This window comes from Monomorium pharaonis, chromosome 9 (genome assembly GCF_013373865.1).
Source record: "Monomorium pharaonis isolate MP-MQ-018 chromosome 9, ASM1337386v2, whole genome shotgun sequence".
NCBI classification, from domain to species: Eukaryota; Metazoa; Arthropoda; class Insecta; order Hymenoptera; family Formicidae; genus Monomorium; species Monomorium pharaonis.
This window is the reverse complement of record NC_050475.1, coordinates 1611984-1639361: the sequence shown is the minus strand read 5'-3', so window position 1 is coordinate 1639361 and position 27378 is coordinate 1611984. Positions and strand designations below refer to the sequence as shown.

General features: G+C 36.9%; 5 protein-coding genes across 14 annotated transcripts; 3 read left to right on the top strand and 2 right to left on the bottom strand.

Moving 5' to 3' along the window:
- Positions 1–125: 125 nt before the first annotated feature.
- Positions 126–4748, top strand: LOC105837805 (tRNA-dihydrouridine(47) synthase [NAD(P)(+)]-like). 2 transcript variants are annotated; one of them, XR_004964633.1, is made up of 6 exons: positions 126–760; positions 1183–2506; positions 2803–3170; positions 3260–3388; positions 3462–3648; positions 4661–4748. XR_004964633.1 is itself a non-coding variant. In XM_012682894.3 (5 exons), exons 1-5 carry the CDS (start codon positions 675–677, stop codon positions 3532–3534), a joined length of 1980 nt encoding a protein of 659 aa, XP_012538348.1. In that variant the 5' UTR covers positions 126–674; the 3' UTR covers positions 3535–3860. The 2 variants fall into 2 exon arrangements, 1 of the variants encoding a protein (XP_012538348.1); XM_012682894.3 differs by lacking the exon at positions 4661–4748 and having other exon boundaries at positions 3462–3860.
- LOC105837806 lies at positions 3758–16471 on the bottom strand. 7 transcript variants are annotated; one of them, XM_036291989.1, is made up of 4 exons: positions 16262–16471; positions 4681–4908; positions 4300–4449; positions 3758–4026 (listed from the first exon to the last, which is right to left on the bottom strand). In XM_036291989.1, exons 1-4 carry the CDS (start codon positions 16274–16276, stop codon positions 3859–3861), a joined length of 561 nt encoding a protein of 186 aa, XP_036147882.1. In that variant the 5' UTR covers positions 16277–16471; the 3' UTR covers positions 3758–3858. The 7 variants fall into 7 exon arrangements, with proteins under 7 accessions (XP_036147882.1, XP_012538349.2, XP_012538351.1 ...); XM_012682895.3 differs by lacking the exon at positions 16262–16471 and adding an exon at positions 12237–13943; XM_012682897.2 differs by lacking the exon at positions 16262–16471 and adding an exon at positions 5167–5299.
- LOC105829196 (serine/threonine-protein kinase OSR1) lies at positions 5208–20194 on the top strand. 3 transcript variants are annotated; one of them, XR_004964632.1, is made up of 13 exons: positions 5208–5344; positions 5821–6978; positions 11548–11685; positions 13963–14495; positions 16082–16194; positions 16513–16763; positions 16981–17155; positions 18043–18278; positions 18538–18652; positions 18801–19066; positions 19223–19409; positions 19521–19753; positions 19829–20194. XR_004964632.1 is itself a non-coding variant. In XM_036291986.1 (12 exons), exons 2-12 carry the CDS (start codon positions 6929–6931, stop codon positions 19596–19598), a joined length of 2133 nt encoding a protein of 710 aa, XP_036147879.1. In that variant the 5' UTR covers positions 5208–5344; positions 5821–6928; the 3' UTR covers positions 19599–20194. The 3 variants fall into 3 exon arrangements, 2 of the variants coding, with proteins under 2 accessions (XP_036147879.1, XP_036147878.1); XM_036291986.1 differs by having other exon boundaries at positions 16981–17146; positions 19521–20194; XM_036291985.1 differs by having other exon boundaries at positions 19521–20194.
- A 334-nt stretch (positions 20195–20528) lies between these two features.
- Positions 20529–24767, top strand: LOC105829197 (beta-1,3-galactosyltransferase 6). The gene is made up of 2 exons (XM_012667877.3): positions 20529–23677; positions 24045–24767. The coding sequence occupies exons 1-2, from the start codon at positions 22965–22967 to the stop codon at positions 24328–24330; spliced, it is 999 nt and encodes a 332-aa protein (XP_012523331.1). The 5' UTR covers positions 20529–22964; the 3' UTR covers positions 24331–24767.
- LOC105829198 (inhibitor of growth protein 5) lies at positions 24763–27348 on the bottom strand. Its single transcript, XM_012667878.3, has 4 exons — positions 27127–27348; positions 26126–26572; positions 25840–26018; positions 24763–25673 (listed from the first exon to the last, which is right to left on the bottom strand). Exons 1-4 carry the CDS (start codon positions 27338–27340, stop codon positions 25572–25574), a joined length of 942 nt encoding a protein of 313 aa, XP_012523332.2. The 5' UTR covers positions 27341–27348; the 3' UTR covers positions 24763–25571.
- Between the last annotated feature and the right edge of the window lie 30 nt (positions 27349–27378).

Genomic DNA, 27378 nt, shown 5'->3' with positions numbered 1-27378 from the left:
TTTTTTGACATTTAAATTTTCGCGGAGAAGCTGCAGATAAAAATTGGCTGGACAATGCAGGACAATGTTTTAGCGAAAACTCAAACCCAACTTAGCAGAGATTGAAACCTACTTAGGTTTAAGTCTTCGCTAACTTGGGTTTGAATCTCTGCTAAGTTGGGTTCGAGTCTTCGCTAAAGAGTTTTGACAACATTTTGCAAAACTTTTATTTAAAGGAGATGCTGGAGTCTGTTTTACTGACAAAAAGACATTTTGTAAAAATAATTTTTGTTTCGCAATATTTTTTTATTTCTTTTAGATTTGGAAATTGGCCTTCGATCATCAGAATAAAAGAATACGTATTGCTACCAGTCTGTGGAGTTTCTACCAAAAACAAAAAAATTGTTAATTTGCTGTCACATCATAACAATAATTGTTAGATGACCGCTTAGGAACACTGTGTGATGAGTTATAAGTATATAAAAAATAACACTGACTGATAATTCATATTTCAAAAATTGTGATTTCGATAAATTACATTCGCGTCTGATCGACAGTGATGCCAATAATGTCTCTCAATTTGAAATCTTTTTAAGCCAGCATGCTGCTGGTACTCGCTCTTCAATCCGCATAGGTCTGCTCACTCTGCTTCCTTGTATCTATCGCGGTCGGCGACGAAGTGCACGTGTAGAGAAATGGCAGATTATAGCGAAAAATGCGATGACTGTTCGTTTGATTATAGTGAAGAAAGGCAAAAAGGCGTTTGCCTGATAAAAGAAGAGTACGTAGCTGGACTGGATAGCTTATGTTAATTTTGTAGCGAATAAATTTTATACGAATATATTTGCAAGTGTGCTCGTTTCCTAACCTCTAATGTTTGCTCGCGTGTTATTTCTATAAGGGCCTAAACACAATGCCAGGCAACAGGAACAGAAATAATGAAAGAGAGAAAGGATCTTCTCTTTTTTCTCTTTCTTTATTTCCATATTTTTTATTATAAACTTTATTAATATTTCATGATTATAATATAATAAATAATGTAGGGTTCTGTATATTAAGTATGGTGTGTTTTGAAGCATTACATTTATATTAGTAAAATTGTGTGAAAACAAGTACTGATATGTCTGAAGGACAATTGTGCAGTATCTATTATTATTTCTTAAACTTATAATTATTTTACAATTAATTTATCTAACATTGTAGATTTATTATCGAGGACCATATGAGACAATTGAGCGAACAGTGCTTGACAAAAATCAATAAGCAAAAGATGTCTGATATGGATACAGGCGCGGAAGATATGGATAGGGATGAAGTACCCATCAAGAAGCCCAAATTGGACGACAAGAGAGAAAAGCTCAGAGGTCAAAACAAGGCCAGACCGCCTCCGTTTAAAGCTTCCCGAGAATTCAGTTTATGTCCATGGATCGCAGATCAAACGGCAGATGAATCTGAGCGAAAATGCTCGAATCAGCGCTGTACCTTCCTACATGATCGAAAGGAGTATCTGAAGATTAGGCCGGCGGATGTAGGTACAGAGTGCTATGTTTTTAGTTTGACTGGCAGGTGTCCAAGAGGAATCACTTGCAGAATGGGCTTACAACACTTGACTGAGGATGGTTTTAACATTATCGATGAGAAAAAATTCAAGGAATACAGTAAGTCCCCACCGGCTGTAAAAAATAACTTATCCAAGGATCTGCAAAACAAATTGCGCAAACGAAAATACAATTTTTCTAAGGCGGAGGCTATTGTCAAAGCTAATGGTCCAGCTAGGAAAGAAACACAACTGCAGAATTCAAATATAAAAACAGAAAATGAAGCGGAAAACACTAATACAAAGCCAGACATTAAGGCTGATATTTCTGACAATAGCAACGGCGAGAAAGTAGACAGAAGCATTTCTAGCGATATAAAAGACGAGAAAGCGCAATTGAATGTTCCTGATTGCGATATTTTGCACAAGTCAAAGGAACCGAGACTCGGACCTGTGGACGATAGCGATTTAATCAAATTGCGACAGTCGGAGAAGAAGACGATTGACTGGAGAGGCAAGATACTACTCAGTCCTTTGACCACCGTGGGCAATCTGCCGTTTCGAAGGATCTGCAAGGAGTATGGCGCGGACATCACCTGCGGCGAAATGGCATTGGCACCGAAGATACTAAAGGGCGCGCAGGAGGAGTGGGCATTAGTGAAGCGACACGAGAGCGAGGATATCTTTGGCGTACAGCTCTGCGGCAATAATCCAGGTGTGCTGACGCGATGCGCTCAGCTGCTGAATCACGAGATTAATGTGGACTACATTGATTTGAATCTTGGCTGCCCGATCGATCTGATTTACAGGCAAGGCGGCGGCAGCGGTATGCTCAATCGACTGAACGTACTCGAGACCGTGGTAAAGTCCGTTAGCCAAGTGCTGGACATACCGTTGTCCGTTAAAACCAGAACTGGCGTCTACATAGACAAGCCGATCGCGCATAATCTAATGCCGAGATTTCGAAACTGGGGGGTGTCTATGATTACTGTGAGTAAGTCCGTTGAATTTACGTTTTGCATAGAAATTGGTCTTTCTGAAGAGACCTTGGTATCTCTGAAGAATAGAATTTTTCAAGAGAGAAAAGAATCTAAAATATCTTGATAACTTTTAGAATTGAATTTTGTATGTGCTATATCTTTAAATTCTAACAGAAAATTTACATTATATCAGAAAAATAAAACATTTTTATTATAGAAAAAGATACAAAAATGTTAGGGAAATATAATCTTCTGTTATTTTTCTTTTTTTTTAAATTCCTATTCGGTTCGATGATTCTTTCACAGGTTCATGGCAGATCGCGTGAGCAGAGATACACGAAGCTGGCCGATTGGGAGTATATAGAAAAATGTGCGGTGGCAGCGCAGCCGATACCCGTGTTCGGAAATGGCGATATTTTGTCCTTCGATGACTATCGTCACGCGAAGGAAACCTATGGTACGGTGCAAGGCATTACCATCGGACGCGGCGCGTTAATCAAGCCGTGGATTTTTACTGAAATAAAGGAGAGAAAATTAATCGACATATCGAGCACAGAGAGATTTGATATTCTCAGGAAGTACGCGAATTACGGGCTCGAGCATTGGGGATCCGATACCCGTGGCATCGAAACTACGAGAAGATTCATGCTGGAATGGATCTCCTTCCTTCACAGGCAAATTTACTTTGAGAAAAGAATGTTTTTCTCAATAATTAAAGAAGTTATTCTTTGATGTATATTTATATTTTAATATATACTTATAGATACATTCCCGTTGGAATTTTGGAGAGACCACCGCAGCGGATTAACGAGAGACCAGCGTTTTACAGAGGTCGCGATGATATGGAGACGTTGATGGCCAGTTCCAATTGTGCCGATTGGGTGAAATTATCGTAAGGCTATTAGCTTTCGTAGTGCAAAGTTGGTTTTGGCTTCTTAATATTAATGTTTTTATTTTTTCTTTAGAGAGATGTTGCTCGGAAAAGTGCCTGATGGATTTCATTTCTTGCCAAAGCACAAAGCGAATTCGTGGAAATAGTTACTGTGGGAGATAAACATTTTTGTAGAGAAACGTTTCTCGAGACAATGAATTCTATTATAAGTTGTTGATTTTTCACAACAAATGAAACGTAAAAGAGAAGGATTGTTCATGGTAAGATAAAGCGACATGTTATGTTTTTCTCATTTTCGTATATATGTATATATGTATATATATATATATATATATATATATATATATATATATATACAATAAATAAATATTTTTTATGAAAGATCTTGTTTATTATGGACGTCACAAAGTTTCTTGATTTTTCTATGCTATAACGAAACTTTAACTTCACTAATATACAGTTCTACTAAATTAATAATGATGCTTTATTTCGCCAAGGTTAGTGACTGGCCACATGCAGTCGCAACCACTAGCGATTTCCTTTGTATATGGTTCCCAACATTCACTATCCCATTGTCGTCTGACAAAAGACAAAACTCGACTTCTCTGCACGCATTGAAATGCCGGATAAACGCATTTCTAGAGAAAAAAAAATTAAATCTGAAATCAACACTTCATTAGATAAAAAATACAATAAATATACAAAAATTTCAAAAAATATTATGAACAATTTTTCTATATTCTTTATTGAACTTAAAAATGAAAATCTGACTCGTTATTTCTTAACTACCTTTATCCTTCAAAACATTAAATATTAATTCTTTTTTAGACACTTTTGTTCAATAAAAAGTTCATCACTTTGAATCCATTTTATTGAATCTGTTTATTTTACTATATGCTGTTTAAATTTACTTGTTGTAATGGTTTTATTATTCGTTCTTCTTCACTCAATAATGAATAGCCTTTACAGTAGACCTCATGATAATATGGGGGTTGATATTCGTAATCGGAATCGATCATTTCCACTTTTCTCGTTATTGTTTCGCAAAGGTTACGGTATTCCTGTATAAATTGTAAAAGAAAAACGTTTAGAATTCAATACAAATATTATATATAAGTAGATAAAAAAAATAAACATAGAAAATAAAAGAGTAAAAAAGTAATGAGAATTTTTTAAAATTTACTCAATTCGGTTTAATTTCACATTTTTAAAAATAAAACTTATTTAAAAAATATTTTGTTACATTATTAATAAGAAACGATTTTTTTTCAGGATTAGGACATTTTACTAACGGGCATTAAATCTCTGTTATCTCTGTTTAGCTGTCGCAGTTTCTTTGCCGCGTTTTCCGCATTATAATATCCCTCCGGTAGATAAAAGACGTCTCTCTCCACTGGTATGTCCCGTAGATAGTTTTTGTAATTGAACTCGGGATCAAAGCTTTGCCTAATTAGCTGAGTAAGATTCAGTTGTCTACTCAACACATAAGACATGTGGCTGAGAATGAAAAACTCGGCAATCTGCAATGAAACGTGCAACTTCCTTAAAAACAAACAAAAAGTAATTTTAATCCAAATTTTTTTACTACATCTTTAAACAGATGTTACAAATAAGATTTTATTTTGATCGTGCGCAAGAAAAAATCGCAATCAGTCTTAAAATCTTTACAGAGTGACACGCTGGATTTCTCCAATTTTGATCAAGCTAAAGTCGATTTCTCAATAAAAAATGAATCCCAGTTGTCATTACAAATCACGTACACACGCACGTGTACCTACGATGTCTGAATATTCTTTCACCAATGACACAATCGTCAATGCCTCTTAAGTATAATGTTGCGTCACTGATAAAGCCTAAACCTTCGATAGAGGTCTCAGTCAGCTTTAGCGACCCATCAAATCTGATGATGCGTAAATCGCACGCGCGGAGGGTCGACGCCATAAGTGAGAATTGGAGGTAGGATGAATCATTCGTTTAGAGTAACTGCAACTGGCAAAATGGTTTCACGCCGTCTGTCATATTTATGAAATATGATATGTACGATTTCTCTCGTCTGCCGAGGCTTCGATTTCCGATCTTGATTTTTATTCTTTGAACCAAAGAATTCTTACCTTTTATACATCGCGAAGAATAATATTCCAAAAGATGTTTCTATAATTTTTTATTCTAATATTTAATATTTTATAAATTGTTTCGTTAACAAATTTTTTATTTATTTTATTGCATAATGTAAAAATTACTTGAAAATAATTTTTAAAACAGTTGTTTATATTTAAAACATGATTTTAAAGCAAAGGAGATCAAAATTTTATATGAATGGTTATAAAAATTATGAATAGTCATAGAGTTTTAGAATCGATAAAATATTTAACGTGAGAGAGAAGTGATTTTACATAATAAATGTTAATAAGAATGTTCGAATTTATTTGTAGGCTTTCCCGCGAGAGAAGATCAGTATTAGTTGATTTGCAAGGTCGGCGTGATTGAGCTGACGGTGTCGTATGATACGGATTATTCTTCCCGCGTCACCGAGTTAATTCATGCTACCGAAGTGACGACAGAATTTACGCACGAGATAATGCGCTGTTCCAGCTCCATGGCATTTGCTTCGATTCCAAGTAACGTCAGAGCAATAAATGCTGATAAATGCAACAGTAAGTTAATCGGATGATGAATCGATGATAGATCTCTTTGATCTTTGAAAATAAGAAGTAAAAGAAAGAGGATTGGCAGAGCCAATCACTCGAATCAAGTTCAAATGTCTTTTTTGTACATTTGACAGTCTTTCTTATTTGTGAGAGCAGAATTAGGATGAAAAGTAAAATAAGAAAAGGAAAGGTGGAAGGATAAGAAAATGCGATGCGCTGCATTCCGAAAGAGACGAGTAAAAGAAGAAGAATAAGAAGGAGATAAAATGATCTAGAAGAAGTGGGAGAACATGGACTACGTGCTGGCTCTCAGCATCAACGATACGCCGCATTACATACGCGCGACAACACACCAATGTGGGGTAGGTAGTTATCCAATTGACGGTGCCCCGTCTGACATAGTTCAGTCACGAGGCGGGCACAGGATGATCCTACGTCTCCTTCAACAGAGCGACAGTCGTTCCCTCGAAATCGCGCTCGAGAGCCACGCTCGAGTTCCGCTCGCTCTTTTCCCAAAATCTCTCGCGTCGACGTCACATTTCTGATGAAATTTTCGTATTACGGTAAATAGATAACAAAGTATACATATACATACGTATGTATATAAAAGGGCCAGTTCATGCCGACAGATCGTGCATAGTGATACAGAGACAATGTTAGTACAACTAGCGTGTTTGAATCGAAGCGATTGGTGTCTCATTCACGATAAGGATCAGCTCGGTTGTCAAGGTTGACGATTGTCAGTGATAGCTGCCGAAGGACTCTCGCCGAATACGTGATTAAGGATTTGCGACAAAAGAAAAAGGACTCGAAAAAGAAAGGAGAGACACGAGTCTAACGCGAATATTCCTTAGAGTATCCGTGAAAACCGGAATGCCATCGGGCTGATACCATGGCAGCCGATTTCTACGCGAATGGATCTCTAAAGTCAACGTCCGTCAGGTGAGAACAATTGAAAATCAATCACGTGCGCGATAAATTTGCATTTCATCAGTGGAATCATTTAAATCCTTAAATAAAAATAAAAATGAACCAAAAATAAATTAAAATTTTTTTAAAGAATATTGGGGTGATAAGAATTAGATACATTTAACGATAAATTAAAGACTTTTGAAATCTATTTCCGTTATTTAAAAATATAGCTAAACTGATTAATAACAAATATTATTTCAAGAAAATAATTTTGATTGATTTGAAAAAAATAAGTGAAATGGTCCGTAACAAATGATTCGTATTCTCAGCGTAAATGTGACTATACGCTTTTGAGTTTTATTCACCTATCTAGATGGCATTCAAATGTCAACGTGACATGAAAATCAGGTAGCACGCTGAATAGGAGCACGTCCGAGTCCAAGCTTTATTTGCTTAATATGACGAGTATGCTTAATGCAAAAATCAAATATGCAATTTTAGATCAAATATGAAATGTATGCAAATATTTATGTGTAATTCGTAAATTAAAGCAATAGAGAAAGGGAGAAATAAATAGAATATAATAAAATTTAAAGGCGTTCTCTCTTTCTCTTTCTTGTTTTAAAATCATTCTTTATTAATTTTTTATTAAAAGCGTGATCTACTTGATATTATTTACAACTGAATATTTAAAACTACGGGAATAAATCATTTAAGGTTTGAAATAATTCTACGAAAAAAACCACGTAAGATATGTAATTCTTTTTTTTTTTTTTTTTTTTTTACAACTATGAATCTGCAATGTGCACGTGTGATGAGACGGTAATTTTTAGTAATGTATACGATGACGTATCTGATGATACGATACCAAATGCAGCTGTACGGCATCGAGTAACTGATGATTCGGCGTTATTTAGATCGTTTCCAGGCGTGTTTGATCTAATTTCATAAACCGACGTAAATGTAACCGTCAAATTGCCTCGTTTCCGGACGTTTAAGACGACTAAAAGAGACGCACAGTCAGCGTGCGAAGTGCGATGGTTGCAAGACACTTTTCAAAATGCATCCAAAGGAAGTAAAACGTTTCTTCTGATTTGTGATTATTCCCGCTTGAATTGTAAAAAAAATTCGTCACGACTGCAGTAAGCTCAATGTATCGATTTACGAAGTATCGATTAAGGGCAGGTATGTTTGCTTCCGGATGGACGCGATCGTTTTTTGCAAGCCATTTCAATGACAATGAAAATTATTTAATAGGCGCTACGACTCTTTGAGTTAATAAGCAATTGACCCTCGGCTTGCTGGCCGGGTAAAGGTTCCATTGATGAAGAGCATTATTAAGTGGATTCGAACGAGAGCAAAACTTGAAATCTTGACTCTTTGAAAATTCCAAGCGCAATCATTCTTAATTATTATTAATGATTGTCACAAGACTGCCTAAATATTGCTTTCTGATACCTTAAAATGAAGCAAATATTCATTCGTTAATCTTAAAAAAAGTTATTAAATATCGTTTTTCCTAAGAAATAATAAAAAGAAATAATTTGTTTGGAGCAAAAGTACAAATTAGAAGTACACAAATTAATGAACGTAACATAAATATGAGAAATGTTGACCAAATGGTTAATTAAGTTTCTCTTATTAAATACTTATTAGGAAATATGAATTCAATGAATATTATTTAGAGGGTGAAAGGCAAAGATAAATCAGCATCAGATAAATAGAAGTGTATAACTAAACAGAATAAATGATCTCGTATCGCGAGGGAATAACACAATGAAGTCGAAGGAACTTAAATTAAAGATTGATATTTGAAGACTATAAATTCTTCCGAGAAACACGCGGTCATTTACCGTTCGATCAATTCTGCTCGAACATGTGACCGATTGTTATCGCTATATATTAACGCACACAACACGTCTTAATGTAAATGTAGCGAGTATATTGAATTATGACGTCAGGAACGAAAAGTAATTTATTGTATACATCTATATATTACTTTTATATATTGAAACGAATCTTTTAGCTATGTGACACCATCAAGAATTATGAAAAAAAAGTACAAATTTATCTTGAAAACTTTTGAGATTCGCGTTCTGTTTTACATGCCACATTAGGAAATTGCCGCCAAGGCCACGATGACCCATATTATAGTCAGCAAATTGAAACGTAACCATACTACAATAGTCACAATTCCGCTTAGTAACCGCGATCGGATAGACTCACTTGTTTGTTCAATTGTACACGTGGTAACTTAGATCGATGCAAAGTCAATTCAATAAATCTACATGTCGTTAAAAATGCTGCAGTGGCGACAATTAATTCAATACGAATTGGCAAGTATGTGCGGCTCTGCGTAAAATACTGCAAAATGCACTAAAAGAACATATCAAAAGTTATTATTATTGTCAAGCAGATATCTGATAACAATTGGTTCCTCGCACGAGCAAACATTTCTTTCGAGGATTTTCTTATTGAGTACATACAGTGTGTTTGGAGTCTAGAAAATGTTTAGCGCTTGCGAAAGAAGAAACGATTGAAAAAACAAAAGTTAAAAATCTCTCAATAGAAAAATATATTTATTTTATTTCTCCTTTGGAAATATCAACATTTTGATTTAGAAAATTGTCGAGATTGGGGGAAAAATGCTAAATGCAAATATTAATAAAATAAATAGACAGAATGCTTGCGTGACGCGATATGAGGCGGAGGAAATGATGGAATGATGAAAACTTGAAGAGTGTATTGTGGGGCCGCGCATAAACTGAACGTAGGCAGCAGATGACGCGGCGGCATACGTCCGCTAGTCCGAATTAAATTAAAATCGCACTTCTAACCCGGCGGCAAGTTAAACTTTTAACCTGAATAGGAGAATCCCCCATTATCCGAGAGACAATGGATGAAGCGGAGAATCCTAATGGGTAGTTATCTATCTTTTCATCAAGATCGTTTAAAAAATAAAATTTGAAACTTTTCATGCACTCGATAATTCGAAGGAAAGAAAGAATTTGTATTATTAACTCCATACATCGAATAAGAGTAAAGTGTCAAGAAATATCCAAAAAAGAATTGAAAATACAAGAGAGAAGCAAAGAAGAATAAATATTAAAGCAGATAATTAATACTAGAGAAGATAGAAAAAATTCTGTCAGTTATTTAAAGACACTGTAAAAAAAGATGTTTATTTTGATTTAGCTCTTTAAATAAAACGAAGCTAAACGCGAAAAGAAGCGTTAATAACTACGTGCTAAAATAAGGTATAGTGATCTGGTTGGGGTGGTACTCTAAAACCCACGTCACAGGTGTCATGTTCGCGCGAGTCTCTCGTATTTGAAGAGATAATTAGACCATTACTTTGGAATAAGACCGTTATAGACCTGTTAATCGTAATCAGGTGATGTCCGAAGCTGACAGGAAAGATTCCTGTTGATGGGATACAAGCGGTGGATGATATCACGCGTTGCGTTAAAATTGGATCGAATAATTTCGAAAACTGCGCAGATTTACAAGCTGAAATTTCGTTCTTTTTGACTTTTGAGGACTATGTCTTTTTACATCTTCTTAGAATTATTACTAAGACATATCTTTTCCTCAAAATGTCAAGTATTTCAAAATCGAGTAATTCGAATCGAGGTTGACGAGATTGGCGATAAGAAATTAATAAATTAGATCGATGATAACTTGTGCGTTGATAACAAGACTCATCAAATTCCTGCATTTGTTAATTCGAATTCGTTCTCACGACTTATACAGTTCTCTCTCGGCGTGTCAACCGAGAACAGGATAAGACTTGTCAAGAAAGGGAGCAGGATCATTCTCAAATACGTGTCCACGACAAAGCCGTGAACGCTATCGGAATTATTTTTAGCCAGCGGAATAGGGTCTACCCCCTTCACCGTGGCTAAAAATAGCTGGTAAGGCCAATCCACAGGCTCAATTATCCCATCTAGATATTTAGGTGACAATCGACTGACCGCCAATTTAGAAATATTCCACTGGGCTCGAAGCACAGGGCCTTCGGCTCCAAGTGCGAATAATAATCTCGCGCGTAATGCGCGCATTAAAGTTCAGGCCCCTTTTAAACGACCCTTTCGCAGACCGACAGGATCATTGGTCGTTTCGAATCTTGGATAACAAGTGGCTCGAGATAGGTTTAGGACGTTGCAAATGTATGTATAACAGCACCTCTGTAATTAAGTATTTAATTTTATTAAATTTAAAGTTGATAAAGGAGATAAGATAGGCAGCGTCGAAGAAGTGTGTGTGTGTGTGTGTGTATGTGTGTGTATGTGTGTTACACTCTTAGGATATAATTAAATTATAAATTTAAGTTAATAAATTCACAGTTTTTCAATTACGAATAAAAAGATAAAATTTAAAAAGGAAAAGAAGAACAAGAAAAAGGAGAGCCTCATATAGCGTCAAAAGATTGCGAAATCTCAAAATAATGTATTGGTTTGTCGCAAAAGGTGACCGGCAACCTTTCAAACGCACGTGATGTCTTAGAACGCCCAACATTTGTATGGTCTTCATCAAGTCCGTTTTTCGTTCCCTTCGATACCCGCAACCCGTCTAACAAGCGTGTGTGTCCGTTTGCAGGGCCGTAGGCAGCATGGGGCAGCGTAAATCGGGCGCCTCGGGTGCCCTGGGCGCCGCGGTGCCTATATCGACGGAGGAGGAGCAGCTGAAGTTTCAAGACAGTAGATTTCTGGCGACTTTGGTGCTCGGCAGAAGTAGGTGAGTGACCGAGCGTGACTGACTGACTGTCTGTTTGCCTGCCTGCCTGCTTGTCGTTCTATTATGTCGCACGTCCGAAATCGAGACACGTGATCGGTGCGTTCTACCGCGACCCACATCGAAGTGCCAGAATTCGATCGCGCGCAGGGAGTGTTGCGAAGTCTTGGACTGCGAATCTAATCGATCGCGACGGGAAATAATTAAGTGGCAATAAGTGCCGTGAGTGTTCTCGCGTTTACGTGATCTCTGCTTACGTTACAGAGGCCGTGTATTTCGCTCAAAGTACCCACCGAAGTAAGTAAACCGCCGTTTACATTACCGTTAATTGTTAACTCCATTCGTAAACACTGGATATTTGCGGAGGTTTGAATTAGGTGATGTCGGCTTATAGATATTTTGTTTCAACTGCGGCGCGCAAACAGTTGCAGCAAGCTGCTGCATCCGGCAAGATTCGAATCCTCGCACGCTTCAAAAGTCAAATCGTCAAAAGTATAAATCGAAATTAAGAGAAAGAAATTGTTGTCCGCTAACTGCTATATCACGAGACTTACTATTAGAATATTCATTTCTCTGGTCGTAGGAGATCGACGTTTAAAAAAAAAAAAAGATGTCGCGGAGCACAGGGTGCACAAATCACTGAATTGAAACATCTAACGAATGTCCGTTTTATATCCCCGCGGGGGAGGAAGAAGAGTACCTGTCGCCCTCGCGTAAAAAAAGGTTATCGCGAAATCTCCATGCGGAAAGATAAAAAGAGCGGCAGATAAAATTCGTGCGCGGGCGTAGTTTAATTTAATTTTCTAATCGCGCGCGCCATGGCATTTTGCATTAATCGCGGATTGCGAAAAGCAATGAAAAGAGAGATAGATACATAAAGAGAAAGAGAGAGGGGGGAAGGAGAGATACATTTCGATAGAAACGCGGAATCTCTCGCTTCTGCCGATTAGAGATAACGACGATTCTAGGTACACAAAGATTTTAACGCGTTTCAGAGAGAAAGACAATTGCGAACGGGAAATTACAAAACTCGTTTAAATTGACGTCAAGGAATTATCTTCTTTGCGTCGTCCATCGAGATATTACGTCATTACGGCATCAAATTGTTGACCATCACCAGGTGTTGATTTTAACGATTACCATTGTCATATGTATCGTGCTCGTAAACGCGCGATTTTTCTTACTCAAATTTCCAAAGTGACAGATATTCTGGCAATGTTTGTTCAATATTATACTGCGCGGATATTTTTACGATCGTTGGGAGAGCCACGACTTTATCTTTCGGACCAATTAAAGACGAGTCGCGTCACTGATTGCCGCTCGCACTATTTAATAATTAGAAGCACCGCCTCAGCGACTGGTGATGCGAGAACGCGATGGATTGGGACTACGATTAATTTGTTGTGCATACGGGCTGCCCGTGGCTCGTCATCCGTTGTCATTTCGTTTTACTCCGAGAAACATCAATCGTCTCAATCAAACGAATCGAGACGCGAGTCGTTTGATCGGGCCGCTCTTTTGGACTCTTTTTTTATGGGACTGCGTCTCGATAAGCAACTCGTTTTCGTCAAGTGCTCGAGCGGCAATTTAATTTCGAGCACTTCTCTCTCGTGCTTCTTCCTTCTTTCCCTTTAGTGTAAGCGAAAAGAGAAGCCTCATATTGACGAGCGCGTTCGAGTAGCATGAAATAACTAGTCTGCAGAGTGTTAGGTCGAACGTTAGGCCTACTATTCTTCGTCCCTGCATTGATTCGCGCTGAAATTAAGAATGAAAAAGTAGGAGTGAGCGGGTCTGCAGATAAAAATAAAAAACCAATCACGTTTCAATGCTCGGCAAGCAAGCTACACAGAGGCGTGCTCTTGCTTCTCGCTGTACCAAACTACACTGAAACTGATCTCGCTCTTTCGCTTTAAACTTCGAATATACATCTGTTTCATTTTAGATGCGACGAGGGTGTAGATGCGACGACGCTAGTAGTAAACGTACAAAGAACATGTGCTTGGCCGTGTAAAAAAAAATCGCGTGAAAGAATGAGTCTTCCGCTTGTTTTTTTTTTTTCTGTATAAATACTTGGAAACCGAAACCAAACTGATTAGGTTCATAAAATGAAAAGTGGATAAAATGAAAAGCTCACGAGTTTTCTCATTTTGATGCTAAAACGAAGAAATAACTTTTAGCAAGAAGCGCGGAATCGATCGGTTTCGAGAATCTCGAACAATAGTCGTAAAATTCACAAAATTCTTTCATCTATATGTGAAAATCGCGCATCTTCTTCCTCAGGAGGATCTCGCCGGACGTGCTGCCGTCGTGTTCGCCCGGCGTGTTTCGTCAAAAGTCGTTTCGCTCATCCACGCTGTCGCCGTTGACGACGAGGACGACGACAACGACGACAACGACAACGACAACAACGACGACGACGACGACGACGACGAGGAGAGTGCAGACAGCGACAACAGTAACGTCGGTGTCATCGGCAGCCACGCGGAACGATCGCTACGCCTCTCGCACAGCCATCCCCGCCACCCCCGCCGCCACCCCCGCCGCCACTACCACCACCACCACCACCACCACCACTACTACTACTACCATCCCCGCCGCCGTCGTCGCCGTTGCCGCTCCACCACGTGACGGCGGCAGCTCGCGGAGTACCAGCGCCGGCAGCACCGCCTCGTTGTCGCGGGGCGCCCGAGCGACCGGCAAGCACGCGCGCCTCGGTACGACACTGGCCAGCAAAATGGCGTCCGCGAGCTCCTCCACGGTTGTGCAGGGCTGGCCGAATACCAAAGACGACTACGAGCTCAAGGAGGTCATCGGTGAGTACCGATCACCCCGTGCGATACTCGCCCAAACGCGGCAACGGTCGCGCGGTGCAAACGCGCGGAGGGTCACCTCGCGCGCGCACGTCATCTCCGGGACGCGCGCCGCCGCCGGCGGAGGGACATCGATCTCAACAGCGCGCAATCGTTCGCTTCGCGATAACGGAGTATCGCGAGAGTATAATGACGATGACGACGACGGCGAGGATGATAATGACGATGATGGCGTCAGTGACAGCCAAGACTCGCTGTCGCGACCCATTGCGCGCGATTCATGTCGATCAAGCGTAACGAACTCTGTCGTCGTTAGTTCGCCCAAGTTTCCTCGCTTTGGATCCGCGCGACGATGCCACCGTCTCGCGTGTCCTTCTCGCACTCGCGCTGTCATGCGGCTGTCGCGATGCCGCTGCACAAGGAAGCCGCCGCACATCGTCTTACCCTAACCTAGTTAACCTGCCGCCGAGGAACGGGATGGTGCGTGCGTATCAGTGCCGTATACACGCGCTTAAGTCAGCGGGGGAAATGGGGAGGGGAGGTAGTATATTGGCGCCACTCGCGAATGCGCCACTGCGGAGTCAGAGCTATCTTTAAGGTCATATTTTGCGATCAATTTTTATGCATGAGAGTTGTTTTTAATGATAATTAAATTACATTATTTTTTTTTAATAAAGTACAAACACTTGATCTAGGAACTTGAAATTATATTTATATGAATTTTTAGAAATTTTTTCTAACCACTTTAAATAAACGGAAAAGTGGTCAAAAGAGAAGAAACCCATGGTAGTATTTTTTTTACATGGTATCTTAAGAGTTTATGTTTTTTTCGTATGAAATTACGAAAAAATATAATAATTGATGTTATTTTGACTAAATATATAAATTTTTTGCGCAAGTTATATTAGAATCTAATTCTAAGAATTATTTGGCAATCTTATATTTTTATATCATCTCGTTTACAAGTATTTTAGAGATAAATATATGAAAATTCTTTTGTAAATAATTTGCAATTATTTCTATTATTCAAGAGGAATTTTGGCAGCTTTGAAATAGAATTATTACCCGTTACTAGCACATAAACGTACGTTAGATACCTGGAAGAATATAGCTTTTAATGTCAGCAAGTGATTCAAAAATTTGCGAGTTTTACGCGCTCCTTTCTGCACCTGTCGTTACGTATTATATTTGTAAGAAGACACCAGCTGCAAGTTAGCGAACATAAATTATTTAACAGCTTGCCAACGCCAATGTCGCTCTCCGTTTTTAGCCGCATTTCGCGGCAGCGGCGACTAATTGACGAGTATTGCGTGCGGAAAATTTGTCGATACTTTTGATTAAAATCTTAAATTGCCTTTATAACGAGCAAAAATATCGGCGCCTCTTTTTAAGCATCTTTCTCTCTCACCGCTCTCAGGCGCTCGGAAATATTCGCTACATATTTATAAATAGATTTCTACTTGAGTCTTCAAACCTCGAGTTGAAATTTAATTAGAGCGAGTTTCGCGATTTATGCCGATAAACGGTAGAACGTGTTGAAGTTTTCTTTGACAATTCCTTTTGTTAATTCTTTCCTTGTTAAATTTAAGGGGTTGGAGCGACTGCTGTGGTGCATGCAGCGTTTTGCATTCCGCGACAGGAAAAGTGCGCGATCAAACGAATAAATTTGGAAAAATGGAACACGAACATGGACGAGCTGTTGGTGAGTTTTTATTGTAATCTTGACATTGGAGTTCGCAGTTACGGATCAATATAACGCACATACGCACCTCTTGATAAGACATATTATTGTATGATTCATTGGATTAACGATCTTATCGATTTTAACGTATGGCTGCATCCAGCATGATGCAAACGTTTTATATCAAACAATAGCACTACTGGTTATTTTTGTCTCGTAATAGAGATGTTCCAAAAATAATTTTAGAATAGATTTATCTCCAACTAAATTTTTGTTTAATGTATAAACAATGAGTTATTATTATTATTAAACGAAACTTTTTGTTTAATGAAACACTAGAAAGAGATACAGGCGATGTCCTCTTGCAATCACGAAAACGTTGTAACGTATTACACGTCGTTTGTGGTAAAAGAAGAGCTCTGGCTGGTTCTAAGATTACTTGAGGGTGGATCCCTACTGGACATAATCAAGCATAAAACTAGGACCACCAATTGCAAGCATGGAGTATTTGATGAGGCCACCATAGCCACAGTGCTTCGAGAAGTACTCAAGGGACTTGAATATTTCCACAGTAACGGACAAATTCACAGGTATCATAACTACGTCCCTAACAAATTGTCATGTTATTTTTATTACAACAAAAGATACAATCCTATGTGCGCATGCATGTTGTTTCCTTTTCTTCAATTTATTCTATCCTTAGATTAAAATTCGATCATTAGAATAAAATTGTATTATTAAATAGATAACAATTAGCTGTTTTATCATCTACTATCTAAACGAATTTTAACGACAGAATAATATTAGGGACATAAAAGCGGGTAATATCCTACTAGGCGAGGATGGCACAGTGCAGATTGCCGATTTCGGTGTCAGTGCGTGGCTGGCGACCGGACGCGACCTGAGTCGGCAAAAGGTGCGGCACACCTTCGTCGGTACGCCGTGTTGGATGGCGCCCGAGGTCATGGAGCAGGTGAGAGAGGAAAGTAACACTACAGACTTCTTAGCCTGCGTGTTCTCTGTGTCTACATTTGTGTATGTGTTTGTTAAATGTATACGACACTTTTTATCGGCACGAGAAGTGTGTACGTTGGCAATCCCTCCGTATGTTTGCGACTAGCAAAATACGCTTTTGCTATCGTTGAGACGGCACACACGAACTCTGCCACCGTTGTGTCGATGTCGGTTTTGTCGTTGTATGCAATATGAGGAAATGCTTTTTACCGTCCTGTTAAACTGATAATTAATTTGAATTAGCAATCATGTTATCTTGTTAAGCATGATCTGCGTTAGGCATGTTATGCTAGTAGCCACATAGAATATTGCGTTGAGGAAATATTGCGTTACACCAATTTTTTCACAGTTTTTCGATAATAATTAATCACGTCATTATTTTATTTTGTTGTATATATTTCTATTATGTATGTATTATACTGTTGATTGTTTTGTTTCGTCGAAACATCAGTCCTCATACTTTTATCTACGCTCGGAATATTGTATGTGCAACCCTATATATTGTGCATATTTTTTTTATTCGAATACATATTGATTGATAAAATGACTTTTTGAAAGCTTTAAGAGCAATTATTGCTTTGCAGAAGAAAGTTTGAGAATTGCTATCAAAAGATTGATGTAAAATTTGTATTAAAAAATCCGATCAGAAACATTTTCCAACAAGGGCAGGCTGTGTATGAAACTGCAGTTATAAATTATAATTTTTAATTGTAATTTATAACTGTAGTCATCCGCAGCGGTATGGCTCTGGCGAGCATGTAATTTCTGCAAGCACGATTTTATATAAGATGTTGGCAATCTTTCTGTTACATATTACTATAAAATCAATTATGATATGCATATCTGTTTGTGCAGGACCATGGCTACGATTTTAAAGCTGATATTTGGTCACTTGGCATCACGGCGATCGAGATGGCCAGCGGCACAGCGCCATACCATAAATATCCCCCGATGAAGGTCTTGATGCTAACACTACAAAACGATCCACCGACTCTGGATACCGCTGCAGATGACAAGGACCAATATAAAGCGTATGGGAAAACATTCCGAAAAATGATCGTCGACTGTTTACAAAAAGATCCTACCAAGAGGTAAGCTGAATTGTTTTATTTATATTGCTATTTCTATATATTTGTATGTAACTTCTATAATATTTGTCAAAGCAGTTAGAATAATTGGAATAAATAGATGTATTCAACTAGGTGTATTCAATTAGCTTGAAGTTAGTCTTATTATTGTATAATGTTTAATATTAATTATTAAATATTTTAATACATGCTCCAACTTATTTACAAAAAATATGTGAGATTATGAAATAATTGTTATAAATAATGATTTATATTATTTCAGACCAACGGCCACCGAATTGCTAAAACATCCTTTTTTTAAAAAAGCCAAAGATAAGAAATATCTGCAACAGACGTTAGTAGCGATTGGACCTAGTTTAGAAACACGTGTACAGAAGGTATGTATGTATTATGCAACATATATGCAAATTTATATATAATTATTTTTTATTGAGATTCTACGAGAGAGATAAAATTGAAAACCATGTTTTTAGTTTGTTATAAGAAATACTTAGAGAATACTTAGAGAATTTTTTGCTTTTGCAGGCATCAAAAAGACAACCTGGCACGTCAGGCCGTTTGCACCGAACGGTGACCGGAGAGTGGGTCTGGTCGGAAGAAGAAAATAATGGTGACTCAAGCAGCGATGAAGGCAAGGAAACGTTACCGGTCAATACAATCGAAAAGGCTAGCAGTGACGAAGAAGCTGGAGAGGGCGACGAGTGTTACGGTCAAATCAGGGTAGCACCGAGTCAAACCGCGATACCAACAACTGGACAAAATGAACCCATAAACTTAGTGCTTAGATTACGGTACGTAAAAGTACAGTCCTCATTACAGAATCCAAATAAGAATTCTGTTATTTAATGTTTTTCAATTTAATTTTTATAGGTTATTCCAGTACTCTCTCAATTTGTTCTTCAAACAAAATAAGAAATACTCATCTCAATATTTTTTTTTTTTTTCAGAAATGAAAAACGGGAACTTAATGATATTAGGTTCGATTATACCGTTGGCGTTGATACCGCGCAAGGAATCGCAGCGGAATTAGTCGCCGCGAACTTGGTCGACGGCAAAGATGTCATGGTAATAGAAACAAACCTAAAAAAATTAATAGAGAGTGGAGGACAATTACGAACAGTGACGTTTTCCTTGGTAAATATTAATTTTTATGTTACATTTAATTATTGAACAAATGTATATTACAAAAATATGTATTTTTATAATTTAATTTGATTATTAAAGTTGTTACTTTTTTTTTTACAGAACTCTGGATACGCGACGAATGAAATACCAGATGACAAGGCATTAATAGGATTTGCTCAGATCTCCATCACTGATTAAACAACCTCAATTGTGTTTTAAACTTTCGATAATGTTCTTAATTGATACATTCGCCAAGATCCAGAAAGTATCAAAAGTTAACAAATCAGTCAAATCCTACTTCTCAAAATAAACTAGAGGTAAAAAAAAGAAGGCTTGTGATACACACAACATACGTAAGTGTTTGTATGTGCAGAGTCTTCTTTTTTTATTTAGCAGATCTTAACTTTTGATATTTTCATTTCTTTTAGAGTCTAACAGTTGATTGCAAGGCGTAGGTATTCGAAAAACATATTTGTTACAAAACATCGGTAGTAACAAACTGCTCAAATGTATGTTTGATAACATCATCAACGTTCATAAGGACAATCGAACGGGGCGGATACATAAAAACATTATCATCCATGTACTGGCTTAAGGGGTATACACTTACTCTAATCAATAATGGCTGTAGCTTTACATAATCGAATTGTATCGTTCGTTTCACATTATGTAAATATTAGTATTTGACTGTTATTTTCCTTCTTTTTCTTCGTGATTGATATATCAAATTGGATAAAGATATCTCGCGCAATGCGATATTTTACATAAATAAGAGCAAATTAAAAGGAACGAAAGAGAAAGAGACAGAGAAAATGCTTGATAATCTAACTTATTTGTTCAAAATATAGCAGTTTCTCTTAAGCAAGGCTTTAGTTACATAAAGAAATCAATTGAATATGCTATACACAGAGTCATCATGTTTATGTATCATATACAGATTAACTGCATATATATATAGTGTGTGTGGTGCGTGTGTGTGTATATATACACATTTATGCATTACACACACACGTGTGTGTGTGTGTGTGTGTGTGTGTGTGTGTGTGTGTGTGTGTGTGTGTGTGTGTATGTGTGTATAATATGCTTCATGCTAGGAAAAAAACATAGACAATGTTGAAATAAAACTCTTTTGTACTTAATTAAATAGACTTACGATAGAGCAAATTAATATTTTCACAATTTTTAGATGTAGCGAGAAAAAGAGGAGTTGATTGAAAAATTTTTACCTCGTACATCTCGAAAATTTTTAAATTGTCATTTTTTGTAAAATACGTCATAAAATGGGTAAAATCAGAATCACGTGATATTGTAAACATTAGCAAAATAGCAACAAAAGAAATTATTGATTTTATGAATTAAGTGTTTACAATATACAATTCTTGTATCTCTCTAAAACAGAGTACGTCTTTAGGACATCCAAACATCTTTGGTCGTTTTTAGAATCTTGAGGGCCTTTGCTGAACAAAGGTTTTATAACAAGAAACACGATATATAATTCCATCATACTTAATGTTTCTTTTAATTAAATATTTTTTAATATTTTAAATGAATTGTATTAGAGAGATACAACATTTTAATTATAGTCATTATATTTTGCCAATAAATTTCTAATTGTGATATGTATTTATCACTCACATCTACCATTCACCACTGCACAGTTATAAATAAAATCAAAACTTAAAGAAAGAGAGTATGAAATATGTATCAGATACAATTATATGGCTGCAAGCACAGCTGTAATCAATGTGATTCTGTATTTTATCAATTTTCACAAATTGCAGCGGGTCGCATTACAATATGGTAAAGGATATATATTTCGCAGTCTTCTTATTCTGCAAATAATATATACATATGTGTTATTTTTGTGAATTTTCTCTATTTAATTATTGTTAACTAGTAGAATTTTTAATAGAAAATTTGCACGCGATTCCACGTTTCCTTTGCCATATTGCAACAATTACACGCATACACACACGCGCAATACTGAAAATAAATTGTGTCCGCGACACAAGATTTACAGAGCAAAATCAGTTGTAGTAATAATCGAAATCTGTTGATATACATGTGATGATTATATGCATATACTCCGTAAGAGCCAGCTATGTGGTTTAATTAGGCGAAACACTTTAATTGCTTAATACGCGAGGAGTAAAACAATTATACTTTTAAGCCGCAGATGAAATGTTAGCTTAAGTAGATTTTTACCAATAGTTGTATTCGATGGCACTATATCCCGACAGCACTTATAGACTTCCCGTGCACGGTTCGCCGGCAATGAGTTTCGATTGATTCAACTTTGCTTGCGAATCTCACTACGTGCCTTATCCGGAGAATAAGCATTGGTCATATCAAAATCTATGTTTCAACCATGATTAATTGATAACTGAACTAATTAAGGATTTCATGTTAGAATCGGGATTTTTTTCGCAACGCGACTAAAGCAGTGCCAAATCATGTGTGTTGTACGTAGCGATTATAAATGTGTATCAAGAGAAGAACGATAATTTATTTGTATCAATATCAAACGTCGTTTTTGCCAATGAAAAATTATTGTACTTTATTTCATCGTGAATTTATGATGACTGTGTGAGAGTAGTGTGGAGATTGTGGCAGCCAGAAAATGCGGGTAATGGTACTTAACGCTGATAAAAAAAAATTCCTCCGTGAGCCTTAGCTGAGTGAAATTTAAATGTCATGTCCCCGAGCAAACACACATTTTCATCACTGATTTTCTGCAGCAATAAATTGTTCTTCACAATAGTTCTTCACGAATTCTTCAAACATTAAATCAGACAGAAATTTCGTAGGTACCTTTTGTGGAGCTTGTCTCCGAATTCGAAATTTTTCTTTGCAAGAAAGATTCGCGAGTCTTATAAACTTTACGAATGGAAATACATAAAACTGTTTAATCTTGCATTAAAGTGCGTTGTTACTTGGAAAAAAGAGACAGGAAATTTATAAAAGTTTGCACAATTTCGAGATTCGATATGTTAATACACTTTATATCTTAAATATTCTGTATTCTCGAAATATAATCGCCTCCAGCTTGCGCGCTTGCCAAGTCGTATGTCGTACTTGTCATGTTGTCAATATCCTAACCTAACCCAACCCTAACTTCGATTCGGAGTTCTGTGGATCAGCTGATTGCAGTATACAGCTGATTATGTTCGTTCAGCGAGAATTATTTAAGATTCAGAATTATCTCTAAGCATCGTCAATGTATCAATATTTGGTAATATTACAGACACAATACTTACAGCGAAACATCAACAAAGATGGATGCAAACAAAGACGAAGCACGGAAAATCTAACTAAAGTTAGCGGATTTCATTTTATTTTCATTATTTTACATTTCTGAATTATATGTTCAATATTTATCATATAAATATACATATATATATGAAATATTCTACGTGCATGCGATTTATATCGCAACTCGGAACTTGAAGGCGTTCTAACTACGGCACTGATCGTGCAAATTTACGAGGCAGAGGAATCTGTCAAGCGCGTGATTTCTTCTCGCAGCGCGCGGCGTTCCTTGTGAAACTCTCCCCACGACTCCCCATGACCCTGCGACTCGATCTCATGCCCAAACTCCAGCTCGCCCGACGGAAGTTCCTCGTCCGGGCGAATGTCCTCGCGTTTTTGCTCGTGGCGATCATCATCTTTTTGTGCGTGCACTACCTGCCGGCGCGGGGATGTCAGCTGGATAACCGGCAGACACCGGAGAACAAGTCCAAGTACAGGCTGATCGTCCTGATTCTGAGCGAACCGGACAACCTGGAGCGTCGTAATACCATTAGGAAGACCTGGCTGGCAAGTCGCGACGCCGCAGTCAGACACTTCTTCGTCATCGGCACCCAGGACATCTTGCCGGAGCAGAGGGATACCCTGCATTCGGAGAAGGAGAAGTTTGACGATTTGCTGCTGCTACCCAGGCTGCAGGACTCGTATGGCACGCTGACGAAGAAGGTGCTGCACGCTCTGCAAGCCGTCCACGAGCGTTACAACTTTGACTATCTGCTCAAGTGCGACGACGACTCTTACGTGCTGGTGCACAAGATCCTGAAGGAGCTCGACAGGTGGCAGAGTAAGGGCACCAGGCGGGAGCTCTATTGGGGTTTCTTCAACGGGCGGGCGCAGGTAAAGAGGAGCGGTCCCTGGAAGGAGGCCGATTGGATCCTATGCGATTACTACCTTCCTTACGCCCTGGGTGGTGGATACATCCTGTCCTACAATCTCGTCAAGTTTATCGCCAACAACGCGGACATTCTCAAGTATGACTGCGAATCATGTATAAAATACTTTGTACTTTCAAAGTGTATACTTTATGCATGGAACGATATACTATGAACCACGTTATTTTATTATTTTATACAAGAGATTGACTCATTATTTAATATATATTTTATTCTTGTTTGGAATAAGCTCATACAATGCTTAAATGGTAATTAAGTAACTTTAATTAATTTTTATTAAAAAAATATTTTCCAGGTGTTCACTGGTTCATTAATTTGCACATTCCTTGTATATAAAGAATCCATTATATGTATAATGGAAAATAATTATTATGTATGTCTCTAGTCTTGATGAATTCCTTCTTTAATAACTTTTCTTATAAAATTATGCATATCAATGTCTCAGGCTGCATAATTCTGAAGACGTGTCTGTCGGGCTCTGGTTGGCGCCGCTGGCAAACATTGAAAGGAAACACGATGTGCGCTTCGACACGGAATACCGATCGCGCGGCTGCTCCAATCAGTACATAATTACGCACAAACAAACGATCCAGAGTATGAGGAGTATGCACGAGTATTACGAGACCTCCGGCGCACTGTGTCCCAAAGAAGTTAGGAATCGCATGAGCTATCAGTACAATTGGACCGCACCACCCAGCCAGTGCTGCAATAGACAATCTGGTATCCCTTAATGTGATGAAGAGAGGATTTTTGCAACCCCTTCTAGTCCAGTTTTTTATACTTGCTCAAGAAACATTCTCACTTTATCGCTTATATTTTTAATGATCATGTAAGCATTCTATGTATATTCTGATTTATATCCTCATTAGACTATTCATTAATATTAAATACTATAAAAATATAGTATTTTATATAATTTTTCAAGAGTAAGAAATTTAAACAATTTTATAGAAGAAAGTTATGGAAGATGTAACGAATTTGCGACGTTCCTTCAAAGGATATACAGCAACTTCAAATCTGAATTTTATTTGTTACTCGAATATAATTGTGCAGTAGCTTTATTAAATAATTAATTCAAAACGCTTGCATATATATTTTGTAAATATTTAGTGACGAGCAGGTAGACATAGATCAAATAAGTTTCGATAAAATATATTTTTTTCTATCATATTGCTGTACTTTATTCATCTTTCTAATTCATCTTATTCTTCTCTATTTCTGCTAATACATCTTTCATCTTCAACAGGAGTTTACTTCATATATATATATATATTTTTTTTTTATACAATGCACATTTCGTAACATATAAAAACAGTATATATTAACGTTAATAATTTAATGTTCTAATTATAACTACGAGTCGATTATTAGTGAGTGAAATCACAGATATATATTCAAGAAACGACCATGAAAAAAAAATGGCAAAAATGTAACGCAATTCTTATGCGCGACGTAGTTGACCAATAAATTATTTTTTAATATACAAAAAGAATATAAAGTGACAGCACGAAATTATGGCCGATTCTCAAAATGTTTTCTGTCTGTGATGGAATTACATCCAAATTTTGCTTCCATTACGTCTAAGACTAATAATAATAATAATTCATTTGATTAAAAAAAAATCGTTTATCGACTGATACATTTAAAAATAAAAACTTGCAATATGTAGTTCTGTTCTGTTACGATAAGAAACAAATAACAAACATCGTTTTTAGAAAAATTATTTATAAACGTTGTTTAGCGATAACGATTTGTGTTTGTATATTGCATATTTATTGTTATACACATCACGAAAGAATTGTTTCGTTACCAGTCTTAGATGCAATAAAAATGCAGTTTTTCTCTCTTTCTATATCTCTTTCATAATTCTTCTATTTTTGTATGTAAAAGTTAATTTACTCTCAATATGAAAAAATTATGCATTAGTCTCTTTAAATAAATGACAATTAGTAGAGTCAAATATTTCTAGAGTTTACTTCTTTTTACGATCTTGTGTACATTTGGGACAATACCACTTTCCTTTAGGTTTTGTCGTTAAACCTACGCAGGCGAAATGGAACCACTCTATAGGGCACTGTAAAAAAATGTAAAAAAAAAAATAAAGGATTAATAATCTCAAGCTGTCAATAATCGTCGAATTATAGTGACAATTATATGCCTTATGAAAAACGTACGTAGATAACAAAGTTGTAAATTTCTAGTAGATATTGCTTGAAACATTTTTTTAAATTAAAACTTACATCTGGATTATCACAACCAATCATTTCTCCATATGATACTTGGTGACAAAGACAGTAAGTTGGTTCGTTAGGATCAACAGGCATATCCAGAACATCGGCTGGATGACCAAGGGCTGTTGCATCTACCTGGGCACCACTTCCCACAGCACCAGTGGATGACGCTGAAGCTACAGAGCCACCTGATGATAAATATATACATACATATATAATGAAATAATAAATTTAACATTCAAGAATTGATAAAATAGAAGTAAATCAAACGATTGTAATAAACTTGATTACGTACCTTTTTTCTGCTTCTTTCTCAGATTTTTTGACTCATCTTCACTGCTCACCGCACCTTTTTTCCTCTTCTCCTTCTCCTTGAGTTTCTTTCTACCTTTCTTGCTGGCATTGCTTTCCTCCTGTGCTCTATTGCTATTTAATGTTTTGTCTTGTATCTCTGCCTCAAATCTTGCCAGATCTGAATCCAGTCGTCTAATATGCTTATCGACTAATTCGTAAGTTTGAATAGCTAATTGAACCTTATCATCACCATATTCCTTAGCTTTATTGAAAAGACTCTGTATATGAGCAAGTTGTTCTTTCCTTTTCTCTGACGATTCCTTTTTCACATTCCTTAAGTAATCGTCTGCTAACTTATCGATATCCTTCATCAGACCTTGTGCTCTTGCATCCAAGTCACGCATCAGTGTAAAATTCCTCTGTAATTCAATTGGCAAATGCTCGAGACCTGCAACATATACATGTCAATCTTAATACCAAGTCATATTAACTAAATGAGACTGTTGCACATGTTCAAAATAAAATGTTTGAAATAAAAATAAATTTACAAAGTTTAATGTTAAATATAAAATTCAATTAATTATAAGAGTGTAATTAACAAAAAATTGCAATATTTCAAAATTGCATAAAAACTATATGAATTCTATATATAAATAGGAGAAAAATCTAAAGGTTCTTTTTTTATTACTGTGAAAGTTAGATTACGTTACATACCTAACAGAATTATTAATTTTTCAAAATATTTATACTTTCGTTCAACTCGTGTCTAAATATAGATATAACTTTACAATTTAAACGTGCGGCTAAACGGCAAAATAAAATTTTGAAAACTTTAGATAGGAAAGGTTATAGAAGCAAATAAAAATAAGAGAACTGCCGTCGATAGAGTTCCCACATTTTTCTTTTATTATTTCTTCGTGAATATTAGGATAGAAAAAATAGGAAAGAGAGCAGAAACAAAAACTGAAAAAATAAACCAGCTGATAAACCGATAGTACTCACTGTCGAGATAGTGCTCCAGATACAAAGCGGTCGTCATGACAGTTACGTCGTATTTTACATATAAACAATAGAAATTGATTGTATAAACGCTTTCTTGCGAGATGATCAACGAGAAATAATGACGAGACAACAATTCGTTCAGCAACAATCGAGAAGATTGACCAATGACGACGATCCCAAATAACGTATTCGGATAAAATATGGCGACGGGCATGATCGTCATAGCTACCACTATAGTCGCCAAACTTCTCC

What these genes read in the sequence shown, in the direction of transcription:
- LOC105837805 (XM_012682894.3), top strand. Translation starts at nt 675, where the DNA reads ATGGCAGATTATAGCGAAAAATGCGATGACTGTTCGTTTGATTATAGT. An exon ending in TGGATCTCCTTCCTTCACAG is followed by an intron (nt 3,171 to 3,259) that starts GCAAATTTACTT and finishes ATATACTTATAG; the next exon opens with ATACATTCCCGTTGGAATTT. An exon ending in GCCGATTGGGTGAAATTATC is followed by an intron (nt 3,389 to 3,461) that starts GTAAGGCTATTA and finishes TTTTTTCTTTAG; the next exon opens with AGAGATGTTGCTCGGAAAAG.
- LOC105829196 (XM_036291985.1), top strand. Translation starts at nt 6,929, where the DNA reads ATGGCAGCCGATTTCTACGCGAATGGATCTCTAAAGTCAACGTCCGTC. An exon ending in TTGGTGCTCGGCAGAAGTAG is followed by an intron (nt 11,686 to 13,962) that starts GTGAGTGACCGA and finishes CTTCTTCCTCAG; the next exon opens with GAGGATCTCGCCGGACGTGC. An exon ending in CGAACATGGACGAGCTGTTG is followed by an intron (nt 16,195 to 16,512) that starts GTGAGTTTTTAT and finishes ATGAAACACTAG; the next exon opens with AAAGAGATACAGGCGATGTC.
- LOC105837806 (XM_012682895.3), bottom strand. Translation starts at nt 12,335, where the DNA reads ATGTTTCAATTCAGTGATTTGTGCACCCTGTGCTCCGCGACATCTTTT. An exon ending in GAGAAATGAATATTCTAATA is followed by an intron (nt 4,909 to 12,236) that starts GTAAGTCTCGTG and finishes GTTTCATTGCAG; the next exon opens with ATTGCCGAGTTTTTCATTCT. An exon ending in TAATAAAACCATTACAACAA is followed by an intron (nt 4,027 to 4,299) that starts GTAAATTTAAAC and finishes TTTTTTCTCTAG; the next exon opens with AAATGCGTTTATCCGGCATT.
- LOC105829197 (XM_012667877.3), top strand. Translation starts at nt 22,965, where the DNA reads ATGACCCTGCGACTCGATCTCATGCCCAAACTCCAGCTCGCCCGACGG. An exon ending in AACAACGCGGACATTCTCAA is followed by an intron (nt 23,678 to 24,044) that starts GTATGACTGCGA and finishes TCAATGTCTCAG; the next exon opens with GCTGCATAATTCTGAAGACG.
- LOC105829198 (XM_012667878.3), bottom strand. Translation starts at nt 27,340, where the DNA reads ATGCCCGTCGCCATATTTTATCCGAATACGTTATTTGGGATCGTCGTC. An exon ending in TCTGGAGCACTATCTCGACA is followed by an intron (nt 26,573 to 27,126) that starts GTGAGTACTATC and finishes TATATGTTGCAG; the next exon opens with GTCTCGAGCATTTGCCAATT. An exon ending in GAGAAAGAAGCAGAAAAAAG is followed by an intron (nt 26,019 to 26,125) that starts GTACGTAATCAA and finishes ATTTATCATCAG; the next exon opens with GTGGCTCTGTAGCTTCAGCG.